At 37.3% G+C, this 19,186-nt stretch overlaps 2 protein-coding genes across 3 annotated transcripts in view; one reads left to right on the top strand and one right to left on the bottom strand.

The window, feature by feature from the left end:
• LOC130622135 (elongator complex protein 2-like) overlaps positions 1-6,423 on the bottom strand; it is an 81,138-nt gene extending 74,715 nt beyond the window's left edge. The window contains exon 1 of one of the 2 annotated variants that reach the window (XM_057437548.1): positions 6,209-6,423. In XM_057437548.1, the coding sequence (XP_057293531.1) occupies positions 6,209-6,355 (147 nt within the window). In that variant the 5' untranslated portion in view covers positions 6,356-6,423. The remainder of the gene's footprint in view (positions 1-6,208) is intronic. The other variant, XM_057437547.1, reaches the window with a different exon arrangement.
• Positions 6,424-14,037: 7,614 nt separating this feature from the next.
• On the top strand, positions 14,038-15,547 carry LOC130622136 (uncharacterized). Its single transcript, XM_057437550.1, has 4 exons — positions 14,038-14,085; positions 14,201-14,281; positions 14,459-14,535; positions 14,619-15,547. The coding sequence occupies exons 1-4, from the start codon at positions 14,070-14,072 to the stop codon at positions 14,757-14,759; spliced, it is 315 nt and encodes a 104-aa protein (XP_057293533.1). The 5' UTR covers positions 14,038-14,069; the 3' UTR covers positions 14,760-15,547.
• Positions 15,548-19,186: the final 3,639 nt, after the last annotated feature.

A 19,186-nucleotide genomic window follows, 5' to 3' on the forward strand; every position in this document is an offset into this window, starting at 1 on the left:
ATATAATAATACGCTAACTATGTGTGTGTCTGTCTGTAACAGGCAAAGTGGATATGTTCAATTTTCTTTGATGTTGCCGAAAAATGCATGTCTAATATGTTAAATTTTCTGACGTTACAGCGTGATGTCAATAACACTACTTTAACATGAATATCTTCTATTAAATTAATGAAGCCATTATAGTGCACCTAAAGTTGTGAGGCCAAATAACTTGGAAACTGAGAGATACCAGCAGGACAAGAAATAACATGTGTGTCTCGTAATATAGTTAAATACAAAGAGACTATATACACTTCATTCTGTGCCTTATATATACAAATATAGAACAGTCTGTATATATGCAGTCTCCGACACTACATTACTCCCCTTTTTATTTCAAAGACTCTGGGAGATCTACTTCGTCTTCTGTTAGCTTAGATGGCTTCGTTCTTTCACGTGTAGATCTTCTTCCTCTTCTTCATACTCCACAGTTTGCATACTTTCATCTTCACTGGTTACTGCGTCTTTGTCCGCTTCTCCTTCACAGGTTAACGGTGGTATATCGCAGTCTGCTACAGATGTCGATTTCATGAATAGTTTCTGACTCCTTTCTTTCCCTGGGTGATTAGGAATTTTCTTAAAGAAGGTGCTATGCCGTGTGATGACATGTCCATCCCACTCTGCAGTGACTCTGCCCCCAACCTTTTTGATAATGCGATGTGGGGTTCCACAGTAGGGCGTATCGCTCTTCTTTTGTTGCTTTTGGCATAACCCAATCACCCACTTGTAGCTCACTCTCTGCAACATATGCTTTTCGGTCTGCATATTTTTTCATCGAGGTTTGCCTTGCCTCCTGCTTGGCTGATATTTCGGTGTGGAACTTTGGCCTTTCAGCGCGGCGTGCTGCAGGCAACCGGGTTCTGTATTGTCTGCCATTGAATAAAACCTCTGCTGGACTGTGACCTGTCACTGTATGTGGAGTGCCCCGATATGCCCGCAGTAAACGCTGTAATTCGTGTCTCCAGTTCAGGTGTTTCAGGTGTCAGGACGTTTGCAAGAGCTTCTTGAGATTGTGCATAAAGTTCTCTACCATGCCATTCGTCCATGGTGCCAAGGGTATTTGCGGACCATGCTTGAATCCCATGTATTTGGCATAGCTTGCAAATGTTGTGCTACTATAAGGCGGGCCGTTATCTGACCCTAGATATTCCGGAATTCCAAAAAGGAAAAAAATGCGATCCATGGCCAGCAGTACTGATTGTGCAGATGTGGCGTGAACGACCTCTATAGCAGGGTACCGAGAATACATGTCTTGTACAACTAGTAGGTACTTATTACCACCCTCGATTGGCCCAAATAGGTCAGTGTTAAGTTTAATCCAGGGTTGTTCTGGTAGTGAAGAAGCTTTCATTGGTTCTTGTTGCTTCGTATCCGTTGCAGCTTGACACAGGTTGCAAAATGCTACAGATGCCTCCACCATAGCATCTATTCCTGGAAACCACATAGTGCTTCTGATGAGTTGTTTGCATTTCACTATGCCTTGATGGCCTTCATGCGCTAGTTGTACAGTTTTCTGTTGTAGCTGTGACGGTATAATGATCCTGTCTCCTCGCAATATAATACCTGAATCGTCCACACTGATTTCTTTGAAGATGGCTTTGTAGGGTTGTAGCTCTTTCTGCCTCTTGTCAATGTATCCTTGTTGTACAGCAATGGCAAGAGATTGAAGCCTTGGATCTTCCAACGTTGTCTGCACAATCATATCAGTGGTAATAGCTGAATCACTTCTCATGACAGCATTGGTGACTAAGTATAAAGGAAATTCACTTTCTTGTTGGGATTTCTGATGAAGAGCCTGCTTTTCATCAGATGGGTTAACTGAACCAGGTTCGTGTATTAACTGGAAATTGTAGCCTTGTAGTTTTAGTTTATGCCTCAGAATATGTGCTGGCATGTCCTGCTTCGTTTGCTTATACAAGGCTAGTACAGGTTGATGATCTGTACTGGCAGTATATTGGGGAAGCCCATACAGATATATGTGGTTCTTCATTGTTCCAAAAACGAGAGCAAGACTTTCAATCTGTAATTGTGAGTAATTCCTTTCGGTAGGTGTATTAGCTCTACTGTCATAACGAATAGGCTTGAAGATGTTGTCTTGAGGATCTCTCTGGGCAAGGATAGAAGCAAGACCATCCTTCTTCGATCCGTCTACAATAAGCTTGGTGTCCTTACAGGGATCAAAATAAGCCATCGTTGTGTGTTGCTTCAAAACTTCCTTTAGCTTGTTGTATGCAGTGTTGCACTCCTATGTTCACTCAAAAACTTGGCCTTTACATGTTAGTTGTCGTAAAGGTGCAGTAATGTTGGCATAACCAGGAATAAAGGTACAGCTGAAATTAGTCATGCCTAGAAAAGATCTCACTTCCGTTGCATTTGAGGGTGCTGTCATGGCATCAAGCGCAGCTACCTTGGCAGGATCCGGTGATATACCACTAGCCGAGAATATTAAACCAAAAAATTTAACAGATGTCACATTAAGTTTACATTTGGATCGTCCTAATGTTAATCCACAGTCTGCTAGTCGTTGTAGAACCTGGAATAATGTTAAATCATGTTCTCGTTGAGTACGACCAAATACAATGATGTCATCATAGATGTTAGCAGCCTGTTGGATGTCAGCTAAAGTGTTAGTCATTTCATCATGGAATACTTCTGCAGCTGAATTGGTGCCAAAGTTGAGTCGCTTGAATTGGCGTAGGCCTTTATGAGTGTAAAACACTGTGACGTATCGAGATGAGTCATCAAGTTCAAATTGATTATAACCATGGTTCATGTCCAGCTTAGAAAAATGGCATGCCCCATTCATTCTGTATCTAAGTTCCTCAATCGTTGGTATGATATGACGCGTGCGTTGAATTGCTTTATTGGCGGTAGTCATGTCAATACTCATTCTAATTTGTGATGGATCGGTTTTTGGTGTTATGACAATGTTGGAGACCAAGTCAGTTGGTCCCTCTACCCGTTCAATGACATCTTCCTTTTCAAGCTCCTGTAGCAGAGTCTCCAACTTTTCACGGTGTGCAAACGGAATACGACGTTGCACTTGCACAACTGGGCACACTGTTTCATCAATATGAAGGTGAACCTGACGATATTTATGCTTCCCAATGCTATTGAATACTACATCAAAGTGGTGCATGATTGCATCAACCTTCTGTTCTTGATTGTGTGTTGTAACTTCAAGCTGCTTTTCAAGTTCAACCGATGTCTCTATGGGAGTTAGATGTTTGGCCATTTCTCTATAATCTAGATGTTGTACTTGTACCTGTTTTACAGTTTGTTGGTTGTCAAGATGATTTACATTAATAGCCAATACATCTAAATCAAAAGTGGTGTATTTGCCCATTAAACTTTGTGCAGCAGCTCCCTCTGTTACATAAAAGGTAGCCTGGACATTGATGTTGTTGGCAGTGATTTGTGCCTCAAATGCCCCCTTGATTGGTAATGTACCTGAGTTGTATGGTTGCAGTTTCGCCTTGGTTGATCGAAGAGGAATGTGTTTTAAGTGTTCTTCATAAACATTCCATGGAATTACATTTGCATCTGCCCCCGAATCTATTTGCATAGTGATCCTGGTGTTTTTGATGTTTACCTCGATTACAGTGGATGGATAGTTTTCACTGGTGGTTCGTAGCTTCTCCTTCACTGCATCAAGTTTAATTTCTGTTGGTCCATATTCGTAAAATGACCCTCCTTGTCGTCCTGGCTGTGCAATAAGCAAGTTGACTTTCTTGCTTTCACAAACTCTTAAAAAATGATTTTTCTTGCCACAGTTATTACATGTGGCACCTTTTGCTTTGCAACTTCCTTTGTGTGGTGTCGTTTCTCCACAATAACGACATAACTCAACCATTTTTGTTGATTTGTTGGCTGGCTTCTTTGGTGCCAGCCGCATACCTTGCTGATCAGCATAATGTGCCAATTTGTTAAGGTCAATATTCTCCGCCGATTGAGTGTTATGGGGTTCCATTGTGTTTGCCTTCATGTAGCTGACTTCTCGGTGAGCCAGCTCCATAGATTGTGCCAGTTTCATCATTTGGTCGAAAGTCATATCATCTCGTATGACAGCTGTTTGCAATTTAGGAATCGGTGTGTGTAGAGTAACCGCCAACTTAATTGCTTCCTTCATGTTCATTTGATCAAACTCACAGTCTCTAGCTTTAGTTTTTAAACGAGTAACCCATTGATCATGAGTTTCTTGAGTTGATAGCGGTCTCGTACAGAAAAATTTGTATCTTTCTGCAGTGAGGTTCTTTGAACCTTTGAAATGCTCTTCGATCTTCCTTTTTGCCTCAGTGTATGTCGTCCCTGTATCTTCGAGGGTGTTGTAGAGCTCCTGCAACTGGCCGCCTAAGGCTAGAAGCGCTGCTTTTTTCTTAACTTCTGGTGAGACAGCCCCATCTTCTGTCCGTACTGTATCTAGTCCTTCAAAAGTAAAACAATATTCCAAATTTTCTACCCACATACACCAACGCTTGTGTATGTTTGAAGTAGTTTCTTCGTGATCTTGTAGTTGAAATTCTTGCACACACGAACAAAAATTCGCTAAGGCAAGCGCCATATTTGTTTATGTTTTGCGCACACAACACTTGAAGCCTGATTTGGTTGAGCGTGCTGATGTCCTACGTAAAGTCGTTGCCGTAACACAAATTAAATAAAAAATGGCGGAGTCGGCTCCTGGCGAGCGACGCAGCTTGAGCGTAGCAGTTTTCTTACAAACGGTACAAGAATTCAAGTACAAAGTGGAAAAAGTATTTGTACTTATCTGACAATGTTTCTGAAATGTTGTGGTAAATTTTCTTTTTATAAAATCCAATCCTCGTCGCCAAATGAGAGATACCAGCAGGACAAGAAATAACATGTGTGTCTCGTAATATAGTTAAATACAAAGAGGCTATATACACTTCACTCTGTGCCTTATATATACAAATATAGAACAGTCTGTATATATGCAGTCTCCGACACTACAGAAACGAGGTGTGACATCAATGTTTTTTCACCGCGTAGGTAACTAGGGACCACCTAGAACAAATTTGGGTAATTTTCCCAAACCTGGGTCCCCAAATCCGTTTCGGAATGGACGGGTTAATGACGTCATCAAAAAACCTTTAAACTTAAATATCTCTGCAACCGTTTGTCAAAAGTACATGATCCTATACATTTTCTTGATCACCGTTTCAAGATCTATACGATAAAAACAACAGGTTTACAAATTTTTTAAATTTTTTTTTTTCGGGTTTTAACAGGACATTGCTGATGTCATCAAAATTCAAATGACGCTTCTTTTTCATTTTTATCCTGCCTCAGTGGATTTTTTTCCATGGGCTTTATCGACTAGTATTAATTTCAAATACACGACAGCTCACAGCAAATGCCAACAACCAAGTTCACATCAGCATAATTTAGCTGCGGCAAATTTTTTCTTTACATTATGACATTTTTCCAAAATTTAGAGAATCCTTCAATTGCCTTAGATACTGATTATACTTTTTCATTATACTTGCTTACAGTGCAAATCAAGAGTAAAGCTACACATTTTTGATAGTGCAAGTATTAATAAATGCAAGTAAAAAAATTAATAGTAAGAATATAATGTATTTGGTCATTTGAAAAAATTTAAGGGGCCTGGGATGAGCAATCAAATTTAATTTTGGCAAAAATATTTATGTTAATCAATTCACCTTAATAATATCTATTTATTGGTAAAGTTTGAATGCACATCCATTAACAGGTTTAAAATAGAAAATGCCAAAATTTGCTATTACTTAAATATGACATCATTTATGCACCATAATTAAATCTGAAATTCTTCAAATTGGAATATCTTGAAAATGAAAAGTTTTTTTTAAAAAAAAAACATTTAACATTTAAAAACATTTAAAAAAAAATTTAAAAAGACTTGTTAACTAACTTTAACTAGCTCCTGAAGTCCAACAACATTTTATACCTCAGGTTCCCTTTAACCTAGCAACACTTTTAGCTAACAAATTTTTAGCTGTGCTTATGACGCAGTTAAAGGTCTATGAAGGTGTATATTCATGAATGCAGACTTAGTTTTATAAGTGAAGATTTTTGAATTTTCTTGAGCGTATAATTAAAAGAGCAAATGGATAATTGATCATTATTTATATAATACTAAAGAAATAAGTGGAATGAAATTAAAACTTACATTCTCTGGTTGATAAAGTACAACTGATCTACATGCTCCATATGCTATGAGATCATTTTTACCCCATGCTAATACTTGAGTTGTTCTGTTGCAACCAATGCTGACATATTCCATCATGCAATCATTTTTAATTACATTTAGAGTCATAATAACCCCATATAAGCCCTTACCAATCTTGGTATTTTTATTATCTAACGAAAATATAAGGCCAGAAAATACAATATCTTATACATCAAATGTATAATTGCCCATGACTTATAGTCTCAGCGTACAGAAAATATGGTCCGCTATAATATCACCAACACTTTTTAACCAGATTCAGATGTATTTGTAACAAGGGAAAGTTAAAACTAAACAAAAATTATAATTGAACATAAACCTGACAAATATGTGAGAAAGTAACTGATTTTGACAACAACTGACCTCTACCAAAGTCTACATGCAAGTGATTTGTTTGCGAACTTGTCAAAGCTTATATATGGTAATTAACACATGGTGCATTTTATTGTAAATCCCTAATGAATACGTTATATAAAGACTAAATTATAAAAGACATTGACTAATAAATACATAAATAAAACTGATAATTAACACGAAAACTGTACATAAGCAAACATGAGACAAGATGAGACAGCATGAAACAAATATGGCCAACATGAAACAAATATGGGACAATAAAAAAGTAACATGGGACAACAAGATACAAACATGGAACAACAAGAACAAACATGAACATGGAAACCAACTGCAAATTTGAACATGAATTATCAGTGATATAAAGAAAACACAACAATGCCCAAACAGAGTTGTAAAATTCATGGACAGTACACAAAGTTTCATTTATTCTGAGAGGTAGAGCAGGTGAAGTAGTTGAAATGTTAGAACGTAGATCTGTTGATATGTGTTGTGTTCAGGAAGTTAGGTGGAGAGGAGCTTCAGTGAGATTTGTGGAAGGTAGGAGGGCAAGGTATAAGCTTTTTTGGATTGGTAATAGTGATGGATATGGAGGAGTTGGCATATTCGTTGCAGAGAAGTGGGTAGAAAAAGTAATAGATGTTATGCGTGTTAATAGTCGTGTTATAGTGATAAAGTTTTTGATAGGTAATAGGATTGTCACTTTTCTGTCAGTTTATGCTCCACAGTGTGGACTCAGTGAGGAAGATAAAGATAAGTTTTATGATGAATTAATAGCAGTCACATCAAAGTTTGGAGACACTGAACTTGTCATGGTGGGCGGCGACTTTAATGGTCATATTGGGAAGTCATCTGAAGGTTATAGAGGTGTGCATGGAGGCTATGGATTTGGGAGCAGAAATAAGGAAGGGGAGAGATTGCTTGAGTTTGGAATGGCAACGGACATGGTGGTTTGCAACACATCATTCAGTAAGAGACAGAGTAGGCTGATAACATATGAGTCAGGTGGTTGTAAGACACAGATAGATTACTTTTTGGTTAGAAAGTCAGACAAGAAAGTGGTGAAGGACGTGAAAGTTATATCGGGGGAAGAGTGTGTTTCCCAGCATAGGTTGCTGGTTTGTGATATTATCTTGAAGAGTGTCAGAGAAGCCAAGGGAAAGTACAGGCCCCGTCGAAAAGTCTGGAAGCTGAAGGAAGAGATTGTAGCAAGACAATTTAGTGCAAAAGTTCAGCAGTTAGCCTACAATAGTCAATGTGATAGTGACAATGTTGAAAGTACTTGGACTACTTTGAAGAATTGTCTTCTAGAAGCTTCTGATGATACCTGTGGGTGGACGAAAGGACCAGCTAGACATAGACAGACCTGGTGGTGGAATAATGAGGTTGACCAGTGTATAAAGGAAAAGAGGAAACTTTGGAAAGAGTGGAAGTCAGGTGGTAGTAAAAATATTTACTTAGAAGCTAAGCGTCGGGCTCGTACAGCAGTGTATAAGGCAAAATCAGAAGCAGAGAGAAACAGATTTGCAGATGTGTTAAGAAGGGAAGACCAGCGCAATGAGGTATTCAAGATAGCAAAGCAAATGAAGAAGACTAATCAAGATATTGTAGGTGAGAAGTGTATACGTAATGATGAAGGTGTTTTGGCTAGCACAGAGGAGGAGAAAAGGGTAGCTTGGAAGAATCATTATCAGAGGTTGCTTAACACTGAGTTTCATTGGGACGAGGATAATTTGTCTGATGATGATGTCGTAGAAGGGCCAGCCATGCAGATCAAGACAGAATGGGTAGTGGAGGCTATTAGGAAAATGAAGATTGGCAAGGCTGCAGGAGTATCAGGTATTGTTGCAGAGATGGTAAAAGCATCTGGATATATTGGAGTTGAGCTTATTACAAGTCTTGCTAACCAGATTATAAAGGATGGTGCTATTCCGAGTGAGTGGCAGTCGAGTGTAATAGTGAATTGTTTCAAGGGCAAGGGTGATGCATTAGAAAGGGGTAACTATAGAGGTTTGAAGTTGGTTGATCAAGTAATGAAAGTTATTGAAAGAGTGATTGATAAGTTACTTAGAGAAAGAATTGATATAGATAAGATGCAATTTGGTTTTGTTCCAGGGCGTGGCACTACAGATGCAATATTTTTACTCAGACAGCTTCAGGAAAAGTATTTAGGAAAGAAAAAGAATCTCTATTTTGCCTTTGTAGATTTAGAGAAAGCTTTTGATAGAGTGCCACGTAAAGTTATTTGGTGGGCTATGAGAAAATTAGGTGTGGATGAGTGGCTAGTTACGATGGTTCAGTCTATGTACAGCAATGCTAGAAGTCGTGTCAGGATTAACGATTCACTTAGTGATGAATTTAGTGTAAATGTTGGTGTACATCAGGGTTCTGTACTTAGTCCTTTGTTGTTTATTCTAGTCTTAGAAGCGATGTCGATGGAGTTCAGAACTGGTTGCCCATGGGAGTTATTGTATGCAGATGATTTGGTTCTCATAGCAGAGTCGATGGAAGAATTAGTTGAAAAGTTTGAGAAGTGGAAGAAAGGACTAGAAGAGAAAGGGCTGAAGGTAAACACAGCAAAGTCCAAAGTCATGGTAAGTAGCATTGCAGCCAAGTGTGACCTTGTAGTTGGAAAGTGGCCTTGTGGAGTTTGCAGGAAAGGGGTTGGTAGTAACTCAATTTTTTGTCAGACTTGCAAGTATTGGGTACATAAGAAGTGCAGTAGTATTAATGGAAGGTTAAGAGCTGGCATACAGTTTGTATGCAAGCGTTGCAAAGGTGAGATTATAGAGAATGAAGTATTTCCAGCTTTAATGATGTACAACAGTGGCTCGTTAGAGATAGTTAAGAACTTCTGTTACTTAGGTGATATGTTGGGCAGTGAAGGGGGTGTTGGAAGAAGTGTTACTTGCAGGATAGGTTCTGCTTGGAAAAAGTTTAGAGAGTTACTTCCTTTATTGACTAGCAGAGTCCTGTCAATTGAGGTAAAAGGTAGGTTGTATGAGGCCTGTGTAAGAAGTGTTATGTTGTACGGTAGTGAGACATGGGCAGTGAAGCAGGAAGATCTTGACCGTTTAGAAAGGAATGATATGAGAATGGTTAGGTGGATGTGTAATGCCAGTCTGAGAGACAGAAAGAGTTCAGATGAGCTAAGAAGCAGGCTAAGTCTCTGTAGAATTAAAGATGTTATCCAGATAAGAAGATTGAATTGGCTGGGGCACTTGGAAAGAATGGAGGAGGATAATTGGGTAAGAAAGTGTAGAGACTTGATAGTTCCTGGGGCAAAGCCTAGAGGCAGACCGAGAAAGACTTGGCAGGAGGTTATAAGGACAGACTTGATAGAGAGGAAGTTGAGTTTAGATCTAACACAGTCTAGATCAGATTGGAAGAGGGTCATTAATATACCCCGTCCAACCCATGCTCGCATGGAAAACGGACGTTAAGCCGAGAATGATGATGATGATGATGATGACTTTTCCAATAACTCTTCCATAATATCAATCTCATTACCGCGATGTATTACGACCAATTCTCGCACAGTACGATTGTCACATGAAATATTGATTTATTTTGATTTTTTCAACTTTGCAAATCTTTTAATCTTTACTCACATGAACTGACTGGATAATGCCATATTGATAGTTGATGACAACGAGGAATCTGATTTAAGAAATAAAACAAATCACCCTTCTGAAAAACTTCATCAGACTTCATCAGACGTCCATGGATTCACACCTTCACAGCTTCTCCTTGGACAAAACCCAATTTTCCCTTCCACGTTCACAGACCAGCTTCTGTTCTGGAAGGTTCCATAAGCAGCTCCATAATTGCACAACATTTAAATGCAATAGCTAATGCACAAAAAGTTTTTGCTCAAGCAACTGTTAGTTCCAAGCTACAAAAGGCATTAAAACACTTAATTCGAAAATACTCTGGTGTTGTCTACCAACCTGGTGATAAAGTTTTCTATCAGTTATCAGGCGAGCAACCTTGGCAAGGTGAAGCTACTGTTTTAGCAGTTGATGGCTAAGTTTTATTTGTTTGTCATGGGAGTGTTCTTCAAAGAGTCCGTTTATGCAGATTTCAATTAGTCTGTCCACAAATTTCTTCAGATGTGAAAGGCAAAGTTGTGAAGGAAAGCAGGCATCCAAGTGAAGTGAGTGATGCAAATGAAGTAAATAATGGAAAAATGAAAAATGGATCTCCAGCTGCTGTACCAAGCTGAGATAATTCAACTTTAAAAGGTGACAAACTAGAAGAAGTTAACCAAGAAGAGATCCAAGCAGAAAATCAACCAAAAGCGTCAGACATTTTGCCAGTATCATAAGACATAAAATAATTGATTTTAAGTATCCAGAGGATGTATGGAAAAGAATAATTATTCTTGGCCTGGATGGCTCAAGAAGAGGTATATGCACAAAAACTTGTTAAATGTGAAAGATGATAATAACAGCGGTCAATGGATTGGTCAGATGTGGAGATTGATGCTACCAATGAAATTGAAATCTCTTTTGCAAAGTCCAATGCGAAAAAAGATGAATTTTTCTCTGCTAAGCTAACTGAACTTTATAAATGGAAACAATTTGATGTTTATGAAGAAGTTCAAGATACTGGACAAGATCAAATCTCAGGGCAATGGGTTTGTACACATAAAGTGGTAGATGGAGTACTTAACCCAAAAGCAAGATTTGTAAATAAGAGGTTTTCGAAAAGAAGCTTCAATTCAATCAGTTTCTCCAACAGAAAGTAAAGAACTTTTTAGCATTACATCAAGCTAAAGATGGAAAATGAATTCTATCAATATAAAGTCTGCTTTTTTTCAAGGAAAGCACCTGAAGCGAGACATATACATAACCCTACCAACTAAAGCAACGACTGATAAGAAACTTGGAAACTACATAAATTTGTCTATGGGTTAAATGATGCTGCAAGGATGTGGTATTTTGCAGTATCAGAAGAACTTGAGAAACTTATTTGCAAGAGATCTTCAACTGATTTTGATGATGAACTTTCTGGCCTCATACTTGGCCATGTGGATGATTTTTTAGGGGCACGATAAAAAATATCAACAATTTATGAAGACTCCTGAAGATAAACTGTTTTTTGTTTGCAGTACCTGTCTTTGCCCTTTGCTTAAGAAGAGTCATTTGGTGACGAAATTCCGGAACATCCATATTACTATTGATGAAAACTTTGATTTTGATGCAATCAGAAATGAAAAGGGCTTAAAAATGGCCCATTTCAACATTAAAGGGGAACAACACACAAAAATTATTATTTGATATTTTGTTACTACCATAAGAAAACGAATTCAACTAGTTTTACTGTTTCATATGACTTTTAAGTGCCAACAATACGAACATATCACCCCAAAATATGGCTAGAACCCCGAACTCCATAAAAAAGATTGGGACAAACGTGATCTGTGACGTTGCAAAGTGCGGAAAGCGTAATTCATGCAGTGGCTGGTTTATTAAAACAACAAATTTTTAAATTGTTTATAGTTTTAGTAAAATGTATCTTATATAGCTACTAGCAATTCCTTCTTATTTTATGCTAAATATGCCAAGTTGCTCAGTCTTCGGTTGTACAAGTCGCTGGCTGTTTAACAAAGAGCTTAGTGTTTATACGATACCTTCAGAAAAATCGAACAACTAACTTCCTAAAAAATGATTGCAAGCGATTAAAAGAGAAGGGTTGTTTCCAGAGGGATATGATAGTAAGACAAAGTTCATCTGGATTTCTTGAATGCAAAAAATAAAGTTTTCTTTGTATTAGCACATATTTACTGGTCATCAAATCCACGCCATTATATACGTTCACTTTTATTTTACTATTATTATTTCACTCGTTTGTTACCTTCTTCCATTTTTAAATTTAATATTTTAAAGTTAAATTTTCGTCCTGGTCGCCACTTATATGATTACCTTTTCTCGCAACTCATAGCAAAGTTTTGTTGTTTTTGTTTTGCGCATATAAAAATCTAATTTCTGACAGGGGGTAAACAACATATTACTGCTAATGGGTGCACCGATATCATCAACATTTCGAACATCACGCAAAGCACGTCCTGGAAATAGTTTTCTTGTTCCTGGTGCTGTCCCGGCGATTTTTGTATTTACTTCAGAGACTAAAAAAAAATGTCCCTTACCCCCTGAATTGTTTCTCATTTAATATGCAAACTTTCCAAGGTGATGTCTATCACACAAAAGAATTAAAAAAACCTCTGAATTACCATAAAACATCTGATTCGACACACCTTTTAAGGCATATTCCGGTAAGTGTTGGTATTCACGACAGCTTGAATGACAACCCAACGTTCCTGGAAAATGAAGATCCTAAAATTTTATTGAAACTTTTTGTGAAAGAAATGGAAAGGAGACCGAAGCGAAAATAATGCACCCGAAACCCACAGATGTCGACATGATTCCCAAAAACGCTCAGGATGCATGGACTGAATGGGTAAACCAGGTAGCTGTGATTGGGTTCAACAGTGGAAAATATGATTTAAATATGATCAAGCGCTACTTTGTTGAGCAAATTGCGAACAACGAAAGCGAAAAAATAAAAGTAGCTAAGAAAGACAACAATTATATATATATATTCGTGACAACATCAAAATTGAAATTTCTGGACATCAAAAACTTTCTTGCACCGGAGATGAGCTACAACTGATGGTGCAAGTCTCTTGAATGTAAGCTAGAGAAGATTGTGTTTCAATACGACTGGCTGTCTCGTTATGACAACTTGAATAATGTCGGACCTGTCGCACACAAGGACTTCTATAACCGCTTAAAGAGTAAAAATACGCTATCACCCGCAAAGAGTATGAAGAATTATGCACAGAATTCTATAATTGAGGTTGCATCACAATGATGGACTGGTTACGTAAATACAACACGGGTGACATTGAACCATTCATCGAAGCAGTTGATAAAACCAGAAATCAATATTACGGAGATATCGACATTTTGAAAGATGCAGTTAGTATTCTGGGCGTCTCGATGAGATATGTGCTGAACAAGTCGCTCCATTTGAATGCAAATATCGAGCTCTATGCACCTGGTGAGCTATGCAGGCAGAAATGTTAAGAAGATCAGAACAGGGATCAGATGCCATATCTACACGAAACCAAAACAGTGCAAAACAATCTTAGGGCTAGCTAGATGCAAACATGTTATATCCTAGCACACTGATGCACGAGGTAGGCACTATAACCAGGGATCAAGTCGGAGGTCTTATACAAAATAATTTTGGCGAGTTAACCTGATGGTCTCGATAGTCCAATAAGCGAGTAAAAATGTTTTGAACGCCCCGGGAAAAAGTCACATAAATAAAACACGTGGTTTTATTTTGAAAATTTCGTACGTTTTTAATTTCTGCTGATTTTAAAAACATTCTCTCGAAATTGGTGGTTAATTTAAAAAGGAAAGTACTGTGAATTAAAATGACAATTAACATGGGTAAGAAAACTTTTATATTTTGTTTTTATATTAAAGAAGCAAGAATTATTATAACATGAAAATATTGTCGCAAACTCAAAACATTTTTGGCGTGCACAAACATATTTAAATTTAGCTTATTCAAGAAAAGGAATTATTTCATCCAGCGAAGATGAGAGGACTTCGAAGATTCACCGCTTTTTAATCGAGCAGTTATGTAAGTAAGATATCAATATCTTCTTGTAACTAAAAAATAGTAAGGTTGTAATAAATGTGCGGCAAATGAGTGCTTTAATATTGATGACCTGTAAAATAATGAAAACATTTTGTAAGGTGAAGGGAAAAAGATACAAATAAGTGTTTTTAGTTACGTTGTAACTTTATTTCATCATAGTGATAAAATTAAACAAACCTCTGAAAACAGTGAAAATAAAAGAGAAAAAAGAAAGAGAAAAGATATTGAAAAAGCGAGTAAGTTTAAGAAATGCCTGATTATAATTTAAACTTATTTTAGTAAGTTTTATTGGTGTACTATTTTTTTATTTTAAACCTAGATGGGACTTTTATCTCAAGCAGCGAAGAGAGCGATGTCGGAGATGGCACCGAGGACGACATTCAAGACGACAAAAAAAGAGAGAAAGGTAGCAATGACGAGGATCCAAACCCCGTCAAATGAGTCAAAGGACGGGGTTTAAAAATAACAAGTATTATCTAATTTTCAAATATTTAGTACTAACCAGTAATATTTGGGGCGTGTAATAATGTATTCATTTGAGCGCTCATCAATATAAAAATTAATAATATTGCCGCCGCTGCTGCTGCCGTGTGTATGGTCGCGCGGTGGTGGCGGTGGCGCGCGTGATGGCATCAGCTTCATTTTCGTTGCGAAGACAGGGCAAAGATGGCTAGACCTAATCTTTAATGGTGGATAGAAAAATATAGACTTTGTTCTTTTTTGTGGAGAAATTGGTGTGAATGAAGATGCTTTGAAATATCTTCCTGCATCAGTTTCTTCCAAGAATTGTGTTGCATTGAGGTAAGATTTTATTTTCTGTAATTTCCATTTCTGATTATTGCTGACCATTTGTTACCATAGTAATTAAGTGTACATCACTATGTCATCACCATGAACTACTTATGGCTAGATAGATAGATAGATGTGCATATTTTACATGGCTAGCCTCACAAATATCGAGGGATATACCCTGTCTATTATTTCCAGGAGGGGCCATGGCTTAGATGGAGAGTCCTAGAGTATTTAATGCTCATTTTGAGCGACGCAGACCCAATTAGGGCCCGCGCTCTACTAGACAACTCCCGGCAACATCCAACGGCCCACACAGTGTGCCATCTTCCCAATTTTCCTCACATGGCTTGGGTTAACCGGGGGCTATGGTAACATTCACTCGCCCATGTTGAATCGCCGTCAAGAGGAATCGAAACCCCGGTCTCCCGCACAGAGTACGAGAGCTATAACCACTAATCTACGGCGCCATATAATAAGCTAGCTAGCTACATGTATTCGTGGTTTTTGTTTTGATTATTACTCTTGGAGAGCTAGCAACCGTATCTATGGTAGCTAGCTGGCATGTGTGTGTGGAATTAATAATGGTTTTGATTCTTCTCAAAATGTTAAAACTTAGTGTCTTTGCTCTGAGGAGTGAATTCTCTTTAATTTCTCTAAGAAATATTTATTTATTTTTCACTGTTTAGGTCCAAATCATCTGGAAATTGCTTGTTTAGCTCCATATCCTTATGTCTGGTAGGTGATAATAGTTTGACGCAACAGTTAAGGCTACTTGCTTCCATTGAACTTTTTGTCAATTCTGAGTATTATAGTTCTCACCCCAATTTATTTGTTGACAAATATCCATCTTTAAGTCCATCAAATATTTTAGCAATGTCAGTATCTCTTGCTGCTGTTGATACTAATTTTAAGGCTGCTGAACTTGTCAAAGCTGAGGCTACTTTTTGTTTGAAAAACATGAACCAGTGGTCTGGTTTTCTCTTTGTTTTGTCATTGTCTTCTATAATTCGCAGAAATATTATGTGTTATTATCCTGATTGTGGTCCTCTCAAATACAAAGAGATATTCAATAAAAAGGTTTTTCCACGTGTGCCAAAGGTTGATGAAACTTGCTTCCATATTTTGTTTTGTTATGAAGGTTATCTCATTTCAGATCTTACTTTTAAACATAATCACTATGTGCCACTTTTATTTACTTCTAAGGAATTAATTTAGAAGCCTCTATTTAAGAAGAAATGTATGTCTACCAATGTTTCTGGATTCTTTCAAAAGAAAATTGATTTTAAACCTGTCACCAAGAATAAGCTTATTTTACCAAAGGTATCTCTTCCTCAGCAATTGCCTACATCAAGTCAGGATCCCCAAGCAATAAGCTTATTTTACCAAAGGTATCTCTTCCTCAGCAATTGCCTACATCAAGTCAGGATCCCCAAGCAATAATAAAAGGTATATACTAATAATACACCTTCAAGCAACATTTCAGATCCTTCTACTTCTTCTGTATCTAATGTTTTTAGTAATCTTTTACAAAATAGTACTAGCCATGAACCTAATTTTTTTCCAAACAATAATAAATCAGTCATAACATCAAAAATAGTTGATTCCCTTCCACAAAATTTTGATGTAACTGATGTTTTATTTGATATAGATGATATTATTTTAATTGTTATGTATATTTGTTGCAAAGGTTGGTATTATATTATACTATTGGTATTCTTAAAAAATTAATTTAATAGAAAATATGTTTATCAAAATTATTAAAACACTTATATTTATACTACTTTATCACTTTGATTGTTAACATATTTCGTGTTCCATTTCCATTTTTTTAGTCCATGGTTCATTTTCATTTAATTGACAACTGTCAAGAAATAGTAGAACATAGTTGCAGGGACTATGGGGTTACTCAGTTGTCATTTTATCCTGCATTCATTTTTATTCATATCAAACCATTTCATTCCAATATTCATTATCATTTAATTGGCAACTGTCAAGAAATAGTAGAACATAGTTGCAGGGACTATGGGGTTACTCAGTTGTCATTTTATCCTGCATTCATTTTTATTCATATCAAACCATTTCATTCCAATATTCATTATCATTTAATTGGCAACTGTCAAGAAATAGTAGAACATAGTTGCAGTTGTCAAGTTATCCTGTATTTTTTAAATATAAATATGCCAATGACAGCTAAATTTTTCTCTATTTTTTCCTCATCATTGTATCTTGTTATCTTAATTCTTTACTTCTTTTTTATTTGGCTGTCCATGTCTGGATGACATTTTTTGTTATCCTAGGCATGCTGATGAGCTCTGATATTGAGCGAAACGGCCTATTAACATTTATAAATTATATGAGATAATCTTGTTTCTTTAGTTCATAGGCTTCATATATAACAATAGAAACTCAGCAAGAAAGACAAGCAACCAAACAACATTGTTAAAAAGATGACACGGTAACGATTTTCGTTTTATGCTGTATGAATGACAAATAGCCTTTTTATTTTCCAAATAATTTAGATGCGGGAATGTTGTTTGCAGACAATCTAGGATCCTCCAATGTTTAAAAATTTTCTGGGCCCTCAGGCCCAACCATGGTGGGCCTTCGCGTGTCACTAATATAAGTACATTTTATGACGGGGTACATCAGAAATCCTAGATCCGCCCCTGTGATATATGTAATTTATTTAATTTTAGACAAGTGTGTTCGTGCGGATTCCTTGGAAGAAGCAAAAAGAATTATAGAAAAATACGAGATTGAAACTGGAACGAACTATTCGATTTACCATAAAAAAAGCGGTTTTTGTTCTCCAGGTTGGTATGCAGAAGCATCATTTAACCTGGCACGATTTTCCAACAACCTATTGTAACTCGCCATTTTACTCTCTAGATTATGATGTCGTGTATCCTAAATTAAATTTTGGGGAAACGGAAATAGAAAGTGTCGATGTCGTCGACCCTTGTGGAAGTGTAGAGCAAAGACAGGACCATACCTTCACAAAACTAACTCAGAAGATATACCCGAAGAAAACAAAGGCATCAGCATGCAGGGGTTTATTAAATGAAATTAAAAGCCTCACCTTTAACGTGTACGACGTTGATGTTCTTGATGTGTTGCACGATCAGCTAGTAATTGCGTTGGAAGGCCTACAGAAAGCATGTCCAAATGATAATGGTATCTTTTTGGAAACCAAACCACCAAAAACAGTTGTTAAAGTCGGTACTCTTGACCTGGATAACTTGCCTGTGTCAAAAAGCAAGAAATCTCGGTTCACAGGTAGAGTCGCAACTGAGAGTAGAAGGTTTTTCTCTCACTTAGTCGTCACACCAAAAATTGAGACGAAGACTAATGTTATAGAAGAGCAAGCACCTCTACTCGATGATGCAACCTATGACATTCCCTTTTCTTCAAACGAAGATACATCGATTTCACTGTCTCTTCTGCGTGGAAACGATGATGACGTGGACGTGGTAGACAATAAAGAGAAAGATTCGCCAGATGAAGAAGTTATGATAACAAGAGTCATTGAAAATAATGGACAACCTCCGAAGAAAAAGAGGAAGTTGGTGTTTTCTTCAGTCGAAGAACATGGCATTATAAATAACCAGATGTTAACTGACGAATCTATTAACTTGGCACAGCAACATCTTGCAGCACAATTTCCCCAATACGATGGCTTCTTCGACACGTGTCTCGGTATCCCTAGACGTGAAGAATTAGTTGTTTCAAATAAGCCTTTTATACAAATCCTTCACACTGGTGCACTGCATTGGATTTGTGTAGGGAACACTAAAAATCATAACAATTCGTGTAATGTTTATGATAGCTTAAGTAGTGGTAACATCACACCCAGCGTTGCGTGCCAAATAGCATTATTCTGCCAAATAGCATTATTCTGCCACACAGCAGATCCGGAGATAAGGGTAGAGATATGTTCCGTCCAGCAACAAAAAAATTCTGTGGATTGTGGACTATACGCCATTGCGTTTGCAACAACTCTTGCTTTGGGGGGTGATCCAACTAAAGTAGTTTACGATCGTAAAAGATTGCGTCCGCATCTACTTATGTGTTTGCATCAAGAAAAAATGCTTCCTT

The sequence above is a fragment of the Hydractinia symbiolongicarpus genome, chromosome 12, assembly GCF_029227915.1.
Source record: "Hydractinia symbiolongicarpus strain clone_291-10 chromosome 12, HSymV2.1, whole genome shotgun sequence".
NCBI lineage: Eukaryota > Metazoa > Cnidaria > Hydrozoa > Anthoathecata > Hydractiniidae > Hydractinia > Hydractinia symbiolongicarpus.

Bases quoted from the DNA above. Each gene is read 5' to 3' on its own strand.
- LOC130622136 (XM_057437550.1), top strand. The intron at 14,282-14,458 runs GTAAGTAAGATA...ATTTCATCATAG, and splicing joins CTTTTTAATCGAGCAGTTAT to TGATAAAATTAAACAAACCT. The intron at 14,536-14,618 runs GTAAGTTTAAGA...TTTTAAACCTAG, and splicing joins AAAAGATATTGAAAAAGCGA to ATGGGACTTTTATCTCAAGC.